Here is a 17214-nt window from a genome sequence, read left to right on the forward strand (position 1 = left end):
TACCAGCCTCCTGCCTGCCTCGCCCTCCTCGGCACAGGTGTCTGGAGGCTGGGAGTCTGTTTGAACAGTGTGGCTCAGCTTGGATGCACTAAGTGCCATGAGTGCAAACAGCCTGCCACCCCCCGCCCCCCACCTGGCCTTTATTTTCCATAGAGAGCAGCAAATGGCATGGACCCCTCAAATAGACCTACGGGTTCCTCCTGAGGCCGTCGTGTCTCACCCTCTGCCTCCAAGCTGAATGGGTGTTTCTGGCCAAATCTGATGCTCTCCTCACTCTGCCCAGGCTGGGCTGGCCCCCCTTGGCAACCTCCAGCTTCTCACCCATGATGGCTCCAAGCCCCCAAGCTTTGGAGCTGGGAAAAAAATCAGATTGGGTGTGAATAAACCTTGTACTCAGTTGCCTTGGCTACAAAATGGGGCAGGAGAATTGACCTGCTTATTGGGGGAACTTAGGATGAGTAAACTGAGTGACAAATCAGAGCAAAGCAAATAGACAAATGACACTCAGTCAGGAACAGTATTGGGGTAGGTGCTCCTAACACGTTGGATGCATTTGCTTCAGAGCTTTTGCTGACAGTTTTCCTTGCTTGAAATCCTTCAGCTGGTTCCCTTCAGAGGATGCTGTGTTGGTGAGATGTATGTGTGAATAAAAAAGAGGCTGAAAGCACATGCTGGCTCTGGGTGGGTGTAATCGAGGGTCTTTTCCTCTCTCTACTTAGCTTATGTATGTGTGCATTTGTAATAGTTTTATTGAGATATGATTTACATACCATGCCATTCACACATTTAGGGTATACAATTGAATGGTTTCTAGATATTTTTAGGGTTGTGCAATCATCCCCACAATCAATCTGAGGACATTTTCATCACCTTGAGGAGAAGCCCTGGACCCTTCCGCTGTCCGCTGCCTCCCAGAGCCGGCCCCGTCAGCCTCTGGCAGCCGCGGGTGTGCTCCCTGCCTGTATAGACTCACCTGTTCCGGGCATTTCATACATGTGGAATCATACAGTGTGTGACCTTTTGTGTCTGGCTTCCTCTGTTAGCTTAACTTTTTGTTGTTGTTAGAACAGTTTTAGATTTACAGAAAATTGTGGAGACTGTACATGGCGTTCCCATATACCACCACTTCTACATACACAATTTCTCTGTTAGCTTAATGTTTTTAAGGTTCATCCATACTGCAGCATGCATGTCAGTACTTCATTCTTCCTTAGGGCTGAATGATTTTTCATCATATGAATATGCCAACTTTTTATTTATCCGTTTTTCAGTTGATAGATATTTGGGTTGTTTCTACTTTTTGGCTACTATGAATAATGCTGTTATGAATATCTACATGCCAGTTTTCATGTGCACATATGTTTTCAAATCCTTTGGATATGTACTTAGGAATGGAATTCCTGGGTCATGTGGTCACTCTTTGTTAAACTTTTGAGGACCCACAGGCCATTTTACGTTCCCACCAGCGGTGTGTGAAGGTTCCAGGTTCTCTGCTTGTGTTTTCTGATGTTTTTTGTAATGAGCTCTGGCAGCAGATACTGAGTGGCCTGTCCAATATCCTTTCTTTCCTTCCTGGCTAACAGAACCCCAGTTTTGTACATGTCAGGCAATGGAGCATGATCAGTCTCACCCATCATAATAATCCTGCTCCCTGCTGTCCCCAGGAGTAGCCCTGGGAGGGGGATTGTGTGGGGGCAGTGCAGTAAGCCACGACCAATAAGGGAGCAGGGCAAATGGGACCAAGAAAGCACTGTCGTCCCATCTCACCTCCACCTGCTTCCTGGGGAGCCTGGGTGGGTCAGGCACGCCCAGTTAGACCCAAGTGGAGGCAGGGGAGCTGGGCTTTCATATTCGCACACTGGCCATTTGGACATCTCTGGCTCTGTACACTTGCAGGCAATATAGCCCCAGTAGCTTGTAGACAGTCCACTGAAGGGCCCCGGATGCAGGCCAGGCCATTGGAAGCAAAAATACATTTAAATGGGGGGGGAGGGGCTCACAAATGGGGAGGGGATTAAAGGATTGATGTCCACTTTCAAAGCTCCCTTGCTGCTTGGGTGACCATGTGACCAAATTCTGACTAATTAGATCTGGGCAGGATAGGCCAAGTAGGTCGGGGCAGATTTGTTCTCTCCTGACAAAGCGTTCAGCTTCAGCTGGACCTTTTCCTGTCTTGCCTGAATGCACAGATGACTGCACCTGCTGAGCGAACTTGTGTCCTTGAGGGAAAGGTCAAGAGAGACACAAAGATGCTCAGCTGATTCCTGTACACACCTGTCTCTAGCCCTCTATTCCTGTTATAAACATAAAGCCTATTTGTTTAAGCCACTGTTAGGTGGTCTGTTACTTCCCAATGATTACATGAGGGTTTTGTTTTTTTTTAAAACTGTTCAAGGCTTATTTGAATTGGAAGGAATAGGACCACTCTCCAGGCATCTCAAATAATTGAAATAATTGGTGGTGGGAAGCCAGGAGCAGCCAGGCTTCTGGAGTGGCCAGGCCTGCCTCCTCACTCCTGATGCCACCGGTTGTGGGCCTGCCCACTCTCCTCAGGGGAGCCCCTTCCCCTCATCCCTGACGGTGAGTTTCCAGGCAGTGCCCGCTCCCAAGGACGTCTTCTCTCAGCACCTCTTGGCTCAAATGCTCTAGGAAGCAGTGTATCCGTGAGCACCCTTTCCCGTGGGCCACCTCAGGCTGAGGGTGAGCTGTCCTTGGGTCAGTCCCCCACCCTCATCCAATTGGCCCCAGCCCGCTGACACCCCACATACAGGTGTCACTTGGAAGGGACTCGGGGGAGGCAGACACTGTGGCAAGCATGTCCAGGATGAACAAATAATGATGGTTCTGGAGTGGGAGGAGGGAAGGGGCAGGGAAGGAGGAGAGAAAGAGGGGGAGAGGGAAGCAGGCGTGTCTTACACAAAATAAAAACAAGGGGGAGATTTTTGCTATTTTCAAGTACATGAATGATCAAGAGAGTGATGGTGACATAGGGTTCTTCATCTGCTCCAAGGCCAAATCCAGAATGTCCACAAACGCAGGCTGGGCTGTGGAGGCTGCACATTAGGAATATCCTGAGGCTGTCGCAAGTGCGAAGGCAGGCGGAGGGTCCTCTGCAGCACATCACCTGCTCTGTGGTTCAGGTGGGGCCCTCTCTGGGGTGGCAGCTGCCTTCTCTGCAATCCTGCCGATTCTGGGTTCCCTGAGGCCACCTGGGATCAAAGCCACCCTGTACAAAGTCCTCCCCACACCCAGAGCTTGCTCAGAGAGCGCTGTGCTGGGATGTGGCCTTTTCTTGGAGGCAGATGAAAGGAGCCATAAAATTCACCCTGGAATGGTGTTTCCTCGTGTTTTGGAGAGATGGGACGATGGAGTGCTGGCTGTCATCTTGTCACTATAGACTCATTAATTCCTGGTTTTAAGCAAGGGTTGTAGTTAGGACTGCGGGGCCATGTGATAATCAAGTCCTGTTTTATTTCTCCAGAGAAACTCAATACGTGAAGAGTTCTCTTGTGTGCCATTTAGGAAGCTTATCTGTTGAAGTCTGGGGATGTCAGGAAGGTCTTAGAGACTTCTGTAGCCCAAGTATCCTCCACAGGTCTGGACGCTGTCCACAAGTAATGGTAGTTGTCCCCAGGTGGAAGGAAAAGAAGGGCGAGAGAATGTGCTGTCTGCATGGGAGAACGTGGTGGGCCAGAGGGACGTCTGCGAGGCGTCGGGGTGGAGGGAGGGCTGGATCGGCCACCAAGAAGCCCTCCCTCCCTCAGGTCGTGGGCAGGGTGCGGTGCCAGTTCACCGTGGGCAAAGCACTCCACTCATGGATGGACTGCACTATCCCCCCTTATCTGTGGTTTCACTTTCCATGGTTTTAGTTATCCATGGTCACCTGCGGTCTTAAAATATTGAATGGAAAATTCCAGAAATAAACAATAAGTTTTAAATTGCATGACATTCTGAGTAGTGTGATGAACTCTTACTCCGTCCCATCCAGGACATGAGCTATCTCTTTGTCCAGCGTCTCCATGCTGCGTATGCTCCTGGCCCACTAGTCCCTTAGTAGCCTCTTGGCCATCAGACTGGCTGTCACAGTATTGCAGGGCTTGTGTTCACCCTTCTTTTACTTCATAATGGTCTCAAAGTGCAAGAGTAGTGATGCTGGCAATTTGGATGTGCCAAGGAGAAGCTATAAAGTGCTTCCTTTGAGTGAAAAGATACGTATGTACAGGAAAAAACATGTATATATAGAATTCAGTACTATCATGGTTTCAGGCATCCATTTTAGAATGTGTCCCCTGTCAGATAAGGGGGAACTGCTGTCCCTATTGAGAACTTACCATGTGCTGGCAAAATAGGCCAAACCACAGCCTCCTCCTACCTTTCCCGGCTGCTCTTCATCTCCCCGCTCTCTCTGGGTGCGCCCCTCCTCTCCCCCTCTCCCGCACAGGTTCTTGCAGACACCCGCAGACCAGCAAGGCAGGGGCTAAGGAACAATCTTTCCCAGGAGCACCTCCAGCTCAGTGGAGGACTTCTGAAAATCCAAGGCCACAGAGCCCAAGGATGGTAACATCATGGTGGACTTGGTAGGTGGGGTCTAACGTGAGAGGTGCTCGAAGCACTCTGTCCCCATCGAGGGAGCCCCCTTTCCCTCCCTCCCTCCCTTTATGGAGGCCCCGTGTGTGCTGGGACCCGCCTCAGCTATTCCCGGTTGACTGCGGCCTCACATGCTCAGGTTCAGGAGCAAGGCTGCAGGACTGCTGGGGCCTCCTCTGCCCTGCAAACGTTCCACCTCCCTGCCTGACACCTCCCCACGTGGGCCCCACTCCACTGTAAGCAGCCGATGGACATAGGTCATGATTTATAATCCCTTTCAGGGAATTATTGCTGCTAATGGGCCAAGCCAATTTGTGCTTCCCAAGGAGGGGAGGGCAAAATCAATTAATGGACAGCCTACCATGGCCAGGCCTGATGGCAGAGTGTGGCCTGACATCCGGCAGTGATAAGGAACTTTCTGAGGCTGAACTAATAAGGAGATTGGAGGAAAAAGAAGAAAAACAAACCCCTCAGATCAATTTCATGTACAATGGGCAGAGAATGCAGAGTAAACAGAGCAGCTGGGCACAGGCTCTTTCCATCTGGGTGAGTCCCGCGATAAGGAAAGGACAGGCCGCCCTCCCCACCATCCAACATCGGCATTCACTTATGGAGTCACTCAATATGCACATATCCGCAGAAATGAAAAAGGGTGCATTCCAAACCGGAACCAAGGGGAGAAGATAAGGCCCACCTGCCCCAGTGTGTCCCCTGCAGGGGAAAGACCAAGGGAAGAGAAGGAGCGCTGGTTTCAGATCCTGCTGCCCCAACTGAGCCAACCTAACAGACAGCACCACAGGCCGCAGTGACGAGTGCTGCCTGCAGTTGTCTGGGCTCCTCTGAGGTCTCCCCACAGTGCAGGGTGTGGAGCGTGTCCTGTACGGAGGCAGTGGTGGCGCAGCTTGGTGCAGGTCTGTCTGCCCTCATGGCCGGAGAGTATGATGTCAGGGGAGGTCCAGCCCAACTGTGCGATCAGCAGAGGATGGGGAAAGCTGAGGGGTGACTGGAGGGAAAGGCTCAAGACAGACAGACAGACAAAAAAAAAAAAGAAAAAAAAAGACGATCCTTTATTGATCTTGCTCAGAAATTTCCTTTGTTTTTGGAGCACCAAAGATTCCTTTCTCAAGTGGAATCTTTCCCTGAGTCCCAATATGTAGCCCAAGAGCGGGGCTCTGGTTGAAGGTGGGAGGACTCTTATTTTCACCAGCTCAGAGAGCTTGATTGCAAGATCCCCCACTCATGATTCTGAAATAGATGCCCTTGCCCAAACTGGACTTAGCTCAGATCAGACCCCGAGGCAAAGTCTGGATGTGAGTAGTTCATCTGGGAAGAGATCCCAGGAAAAGATCCCAAGAGAGCAGGGAAGAGAGACAGGGGGCCCAATGCAGGGTGTGTTACGGAGCAGGTAACTGCTGTGGGTACCTGGGGCTCGACACCCACTGAGGACATCTGGGAGACCATGTAAGGCTGTCCCACAGGGCAGCAAGGAAGCCAACTGTTTATCCACCAACTCCTGTCCCTCATCAGCTGAGGACAGCTCCATGACAGGTTACCTCCTGCACCACCGTCCCACCCTGCACATGGGCTGGGAGTGTTCCTGTGGCCAAAGAGGACCTTCAGGTGGAGGCACACAGGTACAGAAAGCTGTTGGTGTGGATGGGACTGTCAACACCAGCCGCCCATGAACTCCAGGTGGGCTGGGGGACATGGACAGGGCATTTTCTGTGTCTGTCACAGACTCTTAGTTCTTTACCCCTTTTTCTGAGTCATTGTGTTTGTAACTCCTATGGGAAAATAGCTCCTATGTGGAACCTAATGAGGGAATCGGCCAGCTTGGGAGCACAGCAGGAGTGAGGGGACCACGATCCCTTCCCTTGATGGCCGCTACATTTGAGGAAGGCAAGGGGATTGTTCAGGAATTAACGGGGCACTATTCCCTATTAAATCAGTCCCCTATGTCTCCTTACCGCTACATACTATGGAAAAAACCCAGAAGCAAGAGTTTGGACCTAAAGCAGCAATAAGCCAAAAAGACATGGATCAGGATGTGAATGAGGGGTATTGACCAAGACAGACTTCAGCTTGGCCTCAGGCAGGTGCAGAGCCTCCCCAGGGCCTGCGAGAGAGAATGAACAGGCGACTGAGAGTAGAGAAAAGGCCAAGGCTGATCCTGGGTGTGTGGGGTCCTGGCACATATTTTTTGTCTATATAAGCAATTTGATTAAAAAATGTACCAAATTCATGAGTCCATGTGATGCATAGTGATTTACTGGTAAACATTCAGAATATGGTATTCTGAATATTCAGTATCAGAGGAGTCATACTCATTTATTTGTTTCTTGTCTAATCAGTGCAGGTGAAGGTTCTTTGTCCTATGTCTGTGAGGGTCTCTCAGAGTGGCACAGTGGCACCATTCTGGTGGCCCAGTCTTGAGCAACGCCATGAAGGGAACAATCAGTCAGCAGGAGTGATCAGCTCACCAGGCTGTCCTCCTGGAACCAGGGACTGACCAAGGAGTTCCAGGACAACTCCATAGGCATGGATCCTGGAGCACCTTGGGGCATCTGGTCAACCCCATGCATGCGTTGAAGAGCACCCTGAATGGAGAAGAGAAAACTGAGGCTCAAAAGGGGCCTGGTCTGGGCAGGAGATAGCCCACACGGATGACATTGCTTGCCATGGGAGCATGAGGGGGAGACCTGGAAACTTTCTAGTAAGGCACTTCAAAGTTCAGGGCCCTCTGAGGCATGGTTGAGGGATCTCCTTGCCTGGCTTTAAGGACACAAATGAAAAAGCCAAACCCAAATGATATTTCAGTGAAGAGAAGATGATAATAGTATCTCACACTAGGACCACAGTAGGAATGAAACTGGTCTGGGGAAGAGCTGCCTTTTTGAGGCAAGGAGTTCAGTGAAGAGATAGGGCAGAGGACCTAACCAGCTCTCTGCCTGCTCTTTGCTCTGAGTTCCCCCTCAGTGGGCACAAAACTGGCTCAGCCTGCTGGCTGGCACGCGGCCACTGCACTCAAAGGAAGAGGGGTGCTGCCTCTTCCTTTGCTGTGAGAGCAGCACCCAGGGCCATATCCAGAAGCCACTTTTCACACAAGAGACAGAGCCTGTATTAAAGGAAAGGCTACTCCCCTCCCACGTTTTACACATACATTTTCAAGTTTCAACATTCACAGCCCACTTTTCCACACCTCTTCTGTCTTAAAGCCCTGGCAGCCCCTGGAAACATGTCATGGAACACTTTCCTCCCTCCTATTCTTAGGTGACTCAAGTCCCCCACGGATCTCCTATTTGCCATGCTCTGTGTTCCTATTAAACCGCTCAGCCTGACCTCCAATCGCTGACCCCCTAACCTGCTATGCTAGTCCCGAGCCTTCCTCTTTTGCCTCCCGCTTCACACTCACCTGGCTCTCACACCCTAACCCACATTGTCAGTGAGGCCAGGCCTCTCCTATCCCACCTCAAGTCCTTAGCTCAGATTCTCTTGTTTATTTGTTTGTTGTCTATTTCTTTAATTAGAACCTAAGTTCCAAGAGAGCTGGCACTTTCTCTGTCTTGGTTACCTCCAACTCCTTAGAACTCAGGACAGTGGGTGGCATATCCTGTTGAAAGAATGACTAGATCAATGGTTCATGTTAACAGTGAAGGAAATATAACAGACATCTTTCTGCCTATTTTTTACACACACATCCACTGCATTTTTAAAAATATCCTTGTCTACTTTATCTGTCATCTACGTCATTCATAAGTCTGCTTCTATTTGTATTGATTGGCTTCTCTCCTCATTACGGACCATATTTTCCTACTTCTTTGTGTGCTTGGTAATTTTTAAACTGGATGCCAGACATTGTGAATTCTACACTGTTGGCTGCTGGGTATTTTGTATTCTTTTAAATATTTTCGAGCTTTGTTCTGACACTCGGTGAAGTTACCTGGAAACTTACTGGAAACAGTGTGACTCCTCTGAGGCTTGCTTTTTAAACTTTGTTAGACAGGACCTGAGCAGCCTTGCATCTAGGGCTAATTTGGACCCATTTCTGAGGCAATACCTCTCTGTACTTCTTATTCAATGGCCCTTTCGTGAGGAGGTTTCTCTGCTTTGGCTGTTGGGAAGAACTGTCCCCAGCCCTGGTTTACCTACCTCCTTCTTTCTGGTAGTTCTTTCCCCAGTCTTGGATGATTTTTTCACATTTATTCATTGGTCAGCAGTTAGCTGAAGACTCAGGAGTACCCTCTGCAGATCTCCTTCTCCACCTCCACCATTCCATCTCTCTTGAAGCTCACTCACCTCACTCTGCCTTGCAGATTTAAGCCACCTTGGTCTCTCACTAGGCGCCACCTGGTGCCCTGTTCCTGAACTGCAGCCTGAACACTGCAGACAGTAAGATTGGGGCAATCATAAGGCCACCTCATTTGTTTCTCTTCTTTTGGGTAACAGTGTCCTCGACTGCCTTTTATACAGTATCTTAAAACTGTTGTTTTATATATATTGTCTAGTTTTCAGTTGTTTCTATGCACCAGAAACCAGTTGTTTCTGGGCCCTGCCCCACGGGCCTCTGTCACCGAGCCAGAGTGAAGCCAGGGGAGCGACGCCCGCCTCAGAAGCAGGAGATCTGGGCTCTGACTCTCCCACTCATCCACTGAAGGAATATTTATTGAGTACTGATTCTTGCTGGGGCCACAGCAAGAGCAAGACAGACAGATCCTTGTTGTCATGGAACTTTCGGTCTTGGGGCTGGGGGTTGCAGGCCATAAAAATATGAGCCAATGAAGATGATACGTCAGATAGTGATGAAGAAAGTAAAACAGAGTCATGGGTTAGAGAGTAACTAAGGGGTATCTCTAGTTGGGTGGTCAGGGTAAGCCCCAAAGGAGGGAACTTTTGCCACTGACCAGCTCTATAATACCAAGCCAAGGACTCCCTTGCTCCAGTTTCTGAATCGCGTAAATGAGGGTGTGGATTAGAGGAGCTCTATGGGCCTGTCCAGCTTTAAAATGCAAGGATCTGTCTTCTCCTGCATGACTCTTCCACCCTGTCCTGAGAAAGGGGATGGGGGGAGAAAAAGCCAGTTGTAGTGTATTTTCTCTCTGCTCTCTCTCTAGGGTGGCGAGGTCCTGTATCTACAGGACAGAAAGAACGGGGGCAGTGGGCAAGCATTTTTATTCTGTTAACTTCATTTCCAGGTGCCAGTCCTCCCCCACTTGCAGCCACCACCCGATGCCTCCTAAGGGTTGGCCACCCTCTGCTGGATCTGCATCAGGAGCCGGGGCCTGGAGTGCCGGGAGGCTCCCTGAGACAAGACCCTGGCAGCTGTTTCTTCAGTGGGAGTGGTAGTTTCAGCCCAAACCCTGCACTGCCCCAAAGTGCCCACACTGCGGAGCTCCTGGGAGCCGTTCACTGCTCTGTGGGTGCTGTGGTGTCCTTTGACCCTGCAGGGTGGGGGCTCCCTGGAGACACGGATCACACAGGCACTGCCTATGGGTCATCAGGGCATCAGGGTGATAGTGCAGGGTTTGGTCTGAGACATTGGAGCTGGCCCTCAAGATGCCCTGCATCCCACTGCCGTGTCTTTGGCTCTGACCCATTACCTGGCCTTCCCTGGCCATTCCTGGGCTTCTACACCAGGGGTGAGGCAGGGGAATGGACTGGTGAATAGCTAAAAATGGCTATTATTTCCCCCTGCTCCACCAGCATGAGCATCCCTACCACTAAGTTATGGTGGTACTGCTTCATAATCTAAAAGGGTTACCATCGTCTATGAGAAACACCACTACATGGGCGAGCTGAAGCCCTCGCCCTGCCCCCAGCACCCGATCACTGTCTGACCCAGCCTGCAGCTCCAGCACCCACAACAAAGATGGCCCAGCCCCACGGGCAGCCTCCAGGACACCACCCAAAGAAACACAGTCCCCTCCATTGAGACCAAAGTCACTAGTTGCTCCCAGCAGCCCAGAGATCACTTCTGAAGCCAGGGCTGGTGAGAAAGGGTGCCTTCATCCATGCTCCATTCTTGCAGGACACTTATTGGAAACCTGAAAGGAGACAGGATGTTCTTGGTTAGTCGCAGCGCAGGGCTCAAACCGCTCCTGGGATTGAAGGGCCAGGGGCGGGACCTGCAGGCCCCGCCCCCTGGGTGTCCAGCTTTGCACTTCTCAGCGCCATGACTCCCAGGGGCTTCATTTACTCCCCAAGCTCTGAAGGAAGAAGTCTTCTTTGCCCTTTGCCAAAGTTTCATCCCTCTGAGCCAGAACCAACACGTGTTCTGCACCCCACAGTTTTCACTGTGCGCCTACGTCATTCTCCAAGAGATTCTTTCCTTGTTTTTTGCTCCAGATATTCATTATAGTCCAGCCTGGCTCCTCCTGATCACGTCACCTCCACGCCTGTCACCTCCCATGGCTGAGCACAGAGAAGAGTTCTCTGGATTAAGAACCAGAGCTCCTGAGGTCTAGCCAGCATGGTTCCCCACCGTGACACCCATAACTTTGGAACAATCATGGTAGTTCTCTGGGCCTTGCTTTCCTCATTTCCCAACACCTGGAAAAAGCAAAGTGGCTAGCATGGCTCCTGGCTTCTCGGTGTGGCCCGGGGCCCGGCATCCTGGGCATCCTCAGGAAGCTTGTTAAGAAATGCAAAATCTTGGGCCCCACCCAGACTCTCTGGGCCAGAATCTGCTTTTTTAACAAAACCTCTAGTTTCAGTGGCACATTAAAGTGCGAGAACTGGTATGAGTGACATGTAGTTAATCTGCCTAAAGTTTCGCTCCCCCAGTAAGAGCAAAAGGGAATTTCTGAAGATTTTTGGGTGGAGCAATGAAGACCATGTTTAAAACCACCTGCAGCAAATGGAGAGCTGGCGGGCGAGGCAGCTGCAGCCTTCCCCTGGGGCCACAGGGAAGGCAGTGGGTGGGGAGGGTGGGTGTGGTCTGCTTGCTGTTGCTGAGGAAGAATCGTAATTCTCTGGACGAAGTAAATGTGGGAGGTAGCGGGGAGAATGAGGTTGAAAAAATTCAAGGCTATGAGCCCTTGATCCTTCAGATATAATTCTGTGTGCAGCTCCCCAGGCTGGCCTCACTGTTCACAGAGCTGACCTTTATTTTTAAAATATTCCTAGCTGCCCTCACGTTACCAACCCTAGGACAGGAAGGAAGACTGGAAGGTACCAGAGCACGTGAGGGTGATGTGTCCCGGTCACTCTGGTTCACAGCCCTGACGCTGGTTAGAAACCCCTGGGGGGCCTGCGGAAACCCTGATGCCAAGGCCAGTCCCGCGGCAGATTAAATGCAAAATCTCCGGGTGGGCCTAGGAGATTCTGATGAACAGCCAGCTGAGCCCACTGCTTTCCTGTCTCTGTTCCACGGACTGGCGAGGGCAGGTGCAGGGCACCACCAGCCACGTGGCTGCTGACCAAGCCACTGGTCTCATGTTTCCTGTGCACCACTGACAAGCAGCCGAGGCCAGCAGCGCGGAGCTGGAGCCAGCTGCCACCCCAGGACTCTCACCGGCCCCCGCAGACACTTGCGTGCAGGGGTGACTGGGGTGGCAATGGGGTGGAGAAGAAACGCCGCAGAGCTGAGCTCAGAGGGCCCACCACTCCGACACATGGTTCCTCACAAAGGCAGACCTCCGCCCAAAATAAAAGGCACCGTTTTTAGTTCATTCTTTACTTTATGAACTCCAGTTAAGTGATGGAGCTGTCAGGCTATATTCAGATTTTGTGACTGTAGATTCCCACACTGGAGGTTTATCTGCTGCTACAGATAAACCATTAAAAAAGAAAAATCACACCTTACCATGTGGGTCAGATCTCACCACGGAGGCCAACTCCCCCGCCCATAGCTCCCTGGAGCTTGGCATCTGTGGTCATTATTCAGGAGAGGCCGACCACTGGGCAAAGGGGGAATCTGAACTTGACAGATAGAGGGAGGCTGCCAAGGTCACACAGGGCAGAGAGAGCCCCTGCGTTTAAGTCTCTTCCTTCCCAGTTCCATGTTCTTTCCGTTACACGGGAAAGGACCCAGAACAAAGGAGAGGGAGAACTGGAGGCTCTGCCGAGTGGAGATGATGGGGCGGGGGCAGCGGGGACATTGAGGCACTTGGTTAGAGCCTCTTCCTGGCACCTGGAGAACAGGGTGTCGTGGTCGTAGGGGTCACGCCAAGGTTCCTGTCCAGATGGAAATACTTCCAAACTCAGGAATTAAGGAAGATTTAAAAAAAAAAACAACTAGAAAGTATTTAACCTCATTTTCTCAGATTTTAAAGCCATCCTTGGTAGTTAGAAACAGCAGATTTGGTACCACGGATGACTAACGTCTCTTATGGGAGATCTATACCTGTCCACAGGTGCCCCAGCAGGGATTTAAACTTTCCACGGCTTTTCACTGAACCCTAAATCAAGTAGATTCACATGGGCCTTGGTGAGGTTTAAGAGCCAGTGGGAGGCTTATGTTAAATCACCCTCTCTGGGCTCCTGTTCCCAGACTGATAGTCACAAATTCCCCATAATGAGCACTCCTGAAGAAGCCCAGACAGGCAGGCCCCTAAATTAAGAGCAGAGGGAGCCCAGGGGAGAGAGAAGTGTTTGCTTTGGCTGGGGAAGGTGCCTGGGCCCCGACCTGCGTGTTTGCCTGACAGGCAGGCTTGATAAGTGGGCTGCAAAGAAAGTGCTGTGCAGTGGGACCTGGGCCATCTGCCACGTGTCCAGGGAGGCTGCACCTGCTGGCCTTTCAGCCCCGACCTGGCAAGTGAGGGACGCTTTGTCATCCTGTCTTCAGCTTCCTTTGCAGCCCCATGGTCACTAAGAACCCAGTATTATTTTTCTTCCCTTAAGAATAAAAATTGAACCCTTGAACTTGTTTGTTTTGATGAATGACTTCCAGGCTGCTGTTTGTTTGGAGAACAAAGCTCCCCAGCTGCAGGGAGGGTGGAGGCCAAGAGACAATCACAGACAGCAGAGCAGCTTTCAAGACAGCGAGGCCCAGTGGAGAGCGTGCGGGAAACCTGGGCTCCCCTCATTCTGCCACTTGTTCGCTGGGCAAGTTATTCACCCTCTGCGTGCCTCTGTTTCCTCACCTGTCAAAAGGAGAATCATACTCTTGGCTCCGCATACCTTACAGGACTGTTGAAAGCATCAGTTGGAATAATATAAATAAAAGATGTACAGCTGGTAACATGCCGTACACATTTTAATGAGTCCCACCCTTCAGCCCAGCTTTCTGCACTGCCGGGCATAGCGTGGCAGGAAGGCGCCATCCTGACATAGACCTTGGGTTCGTGCTTCCTCTCTTCCGAGAGGGCTGGGTGAAAAAGTCTCCATCATGTGTACAAAAGCTCAGTAAACATAACTTAAAAATATTGCTCACTTGTGGACTTCTTGATGGGAGAAATGACAGTTGATTTCTATGAATTGTTCTGGGGAGGGGGCCTCTCTGCCCCTAAAGTCAGCTTCTGTCTCCATATGGCCTGGACATTATATCCTTCACTTCCTTAAAGAATTTTCTCCTGCAGTTCTGGTCCTGTGTTCCACATCAACAATTTCCTTTATTCTACTGACCGTTCCTTTCAGTATACAAATGTCTTCAAAACAATTTAAAACAAAAAGAAAAGGCCTCCCCCTCCGTGCCTGCTTCCTTCTGCTGCAGCCTCCTCTCCTATCTTCACAGGTAAGCTCCCCTGCAGAGCTGTCTCCACTCACTCAGAGTTGTCTCTGCTTTCTCTCCTTCCCTTCTTTCCCCCACCGCTGCCATCACAGGGGCTTTCAGTCTCCCAGGTCCCGGCCTGAAAAGTGCCCTTGTCCAGGACCGTGTGTCATGCACAGGGCCCGTGGTCCACGTTCTGCCCTTGCTGACTCAGGCTCTCAGCAGCACTGGACTCTCCTGGCCTGTCTCTCCTGCAAACAGCTCTCTGGCTGACCTGCCTGGGGCCACGCTCACTCGCCTGCTGGCCCTTCTCTTGCCCTGGCTGCGCCTTCTCCGTGTCATTGGCTGCATCTCCCAGCCTACCTCTAAATGTCATAGCAGCTAGGAATTTTACACAGTGCCTTGACTTTCCCCACCACTCAGGCCTCCCCGCTGAGCTCCAGACTCAAGTTCAGCTGCTTACTCATCTCTGGGCTCTCACACAGCATCTGAAACTCTCGGTCCTTCCCTCTCTGTCTCTTCCTCCTTCTCTTTCAACCGTCTTATCAGCAACGCAGATCAGAAGCCCAGGAACCTTTCTGGCTCTCCTGTCTCCCACATCTCACGCCCAATCTGCTGGTAAGTCCAGGCTGTCCTCACCCCCAGCCTGGACCTTCCCAGAAGCCTGATCATTGTGTTCCTCCTGGTCCTTTATAGCCCACCCTACACACCCCAGCAGGAGTGAGCTTTCCAAAGCAGCAGTTACAGCTCAACCTGCCATGGCTTGAATTCTTCAGGGTGTTCTCACTGCAACTAGAATAGAAGCTAAGCCCCTTACACAAGCCTTGTGTGATCCCACTGCACCGCTTGGCCCTCCAGCCACCTCTGGCCGCCTTCCCATGCTGTGACCAAGCAAAGCTCCTCCCCTTCAGGCCTTCTCACTTCTGCTTTCTCTGCTCAGACCGCTCACCCACAGAACATCACACGGCTGCTTCATTCTCACTGTTCAGCTATCAGGTTAAAGTTCTCTTCTCTAGGAAGGCCTCTGCCACCCATTAAGCTAAAAGTGGTCTTTTTTTGCTCTCTACATGACATATTTTAGCTATTTCATAGAATTCACAAGCACCTCAAATGACCTGACGTATTAGCTGATGTGTTCATTGCTTCTCCTCCCTCCTGAATGTCAAGGGCACTCTGTCTGGCTCCCTGCCCCCTTGTCTGTGCAGGTACCGCTCACTGCACTGTACAGCGCCTGGCACACACAAGGGGCCCAGTATATAGTGTTCCTTCACTGACTGGCTCTGCAGAGCTCTTTAGTGTCTGATTCATATCATTAGAGTATTTTGGGGATAGATGAGGTCTTGGAGATCCCCGAATCCAAATTAAATTTTTTTCCTTTTTCTTTTTTAGACAAGGAAACTGAGGATGAGAGAAAGCAAGTTATGTGATCAAGGTGTCACAGCAGGTTGGTGGCAGAGCCTGTCTCAGGTCTCAGACAAGACCTGACGATGGTGCTGATGGTGTTGATCCTAGGGGTGAAGAGAGGACCCTAAGCCACCCGGCATCTCAGTGAGGAAGCCTGCTTGCTACTGATGAGGACAACATGGCAAAGGCCACCCTTTACGGGGGGTGCTCCGTTCACGTGCAGACGTCCTACTTCCTAAATGGCAGAGAGTTGGTCATGAAGGAGAGTGTAGGCCCCTCAGGGCAGGTCTCAGTCATTATAGGATCCAGGTCTGCCATTCCATCCACCAAGGAGCTGGTTGACATGTGCAAGCGATGCTAAGACTGTCTAGTAGCCTTGGATTTTGGGGTCAAAGCGGAGACTAGAAGCGGGCTGGGGTAAGGACCCTGAAGCTTGCCTGTGGGTCTCTAGGGAGAGGGAAGGCAGGAGAAGAGAAGGCCTGTCCATAGCAGGTGGGAAGCTGCCGACAGGAAGAGGGGGCAGTGATGAAGGCCAGGAACGGCCTTCTCTTTCCCTTCCTGTCATCTGACACACCACACAGATGTTTTCTGTAACTGTTAAGGGGTCCTCAGGCCTGGGCCTTCCAGTGGTGTTTGCATCTACAATTCATTGGCAAGCCCACGCTCCATCAGGAGACTGATATTTCTAGCCAGGGATTCCACAAGTTACCAAACCACTCAGCCCTCTCCTGTTTGGCAAGGACTGAGCCAAAGGGAGCTGGCTTTGGGGACAGAGAATAAAGAGAGCTGATGGTCTGGAAAAGGGAAAGACACTTTGCTAAGCAGGGCAGGCACGGATGGGCTGGCCATGCTCTTGGCCTGTATTGAGGTTTCTGTTGCTGTCTCTCGGGGCTTTCCCCAGGAGGACGCAGAGTCCAGGCACATGGAGGTGACTGCAAGGTTCGTCCTGTGGCTTCAGGAACATGCAGGAAACTTCCTACTTCCTTCTCCCCTTGCCGCCTTCTCCAGCCTCCTCCCTCACCTCTCTCAGGGCTGGTGAACAGCGTGCAGTCACCTGCGGCCGCTGGAGGAAGGTGCACTTACATTTCTTCTGCAGAATGTTCTGTCTGGCCTGGATGAATGCCAGGATGTCGGAATCCGTCTGGCTGTCTCCGGTGAGAGGGATGGACGATGCTGGCCTCTCCGGGATGCTAGGGACAGACACATGTCACACTTTACTACACCCTATGTTTGGACTCAGTGCTGACTTTTCCAAAGTGCTTTTCCATTTTCAGTGACCCGACATCACCCAGGATGCTATGAAAGTGAATTAGCCTCCTTCTCACTCGCTCCCCCTTATCTGTGCAGTAACCACAGCAAATCTTTACATGCAAATGTGTCCTCTTCCCCTCACCTCTCCATCCCCTCACTATTACCCCCTTCCCTTTCCCTCCAACTTACCCAAACCAAGCCCACTTGACCTGGGACCTATCTTCTTCTGTACCCAATTTAGATGTCATATGCCTTAGGATGCCTCTCCAGCACGTCCCCACCCCCACCATGGCTTAGCTAGAAGCTCCTGAAGCAGTGATAACTAT

At 51.2% G+C, this 17214-nt stretch overlaps 1 protein-coding gene across 1 annotated transcript in view; it reads right to left on the bottom strand.

Annotated features, from left to right (window-relative positions):
* Positions 1 to 9820: 9820 nt before the first annotated feature.
* The window catches only part of KIF6 (kinesin family member 6), a 408870-nt gene continuing 401476 nt past the window's right edge, over positions 9821 to 17214 (bottom strand). The window contains exons 21-23 of the mRNA XM_054570213.1: positions 16721 to 16827; positions 10346 to 10570; positions 9821 to 10071 (exon numbers count right to left, since the gene is read on the bottom strand). Coding sequence (XP_054426188.1) covers positions 9821 to 10071; positions 10346 to 10570; positions 16721 to 16827 — 583 coding nt within the window. The remainder of the gene's footprint in view (positions 10072 to 10345; positions 10571 to 16720; positions 16828 to 17214) is intronic.

Source organism: Pteronotus mesoamericanus, unplaced genomic scaffold (assembly GCF_021234165.1).
Source record: "Pteronotus mesoamericanus isolate MK-2021 breed Mesoamerican mustached bat unplaced genomic scaffold, CSHL_Meso_final contig_20, whole genome shotgun sequence".
NCBI classification, from domain to species: domain Eukaryota; kingdom Metazoa; phylum Chordata; class Mammalia; order Chiroptera; family Mormoopidae; genus Pteronotus; species Pteronotus mesoamericanus.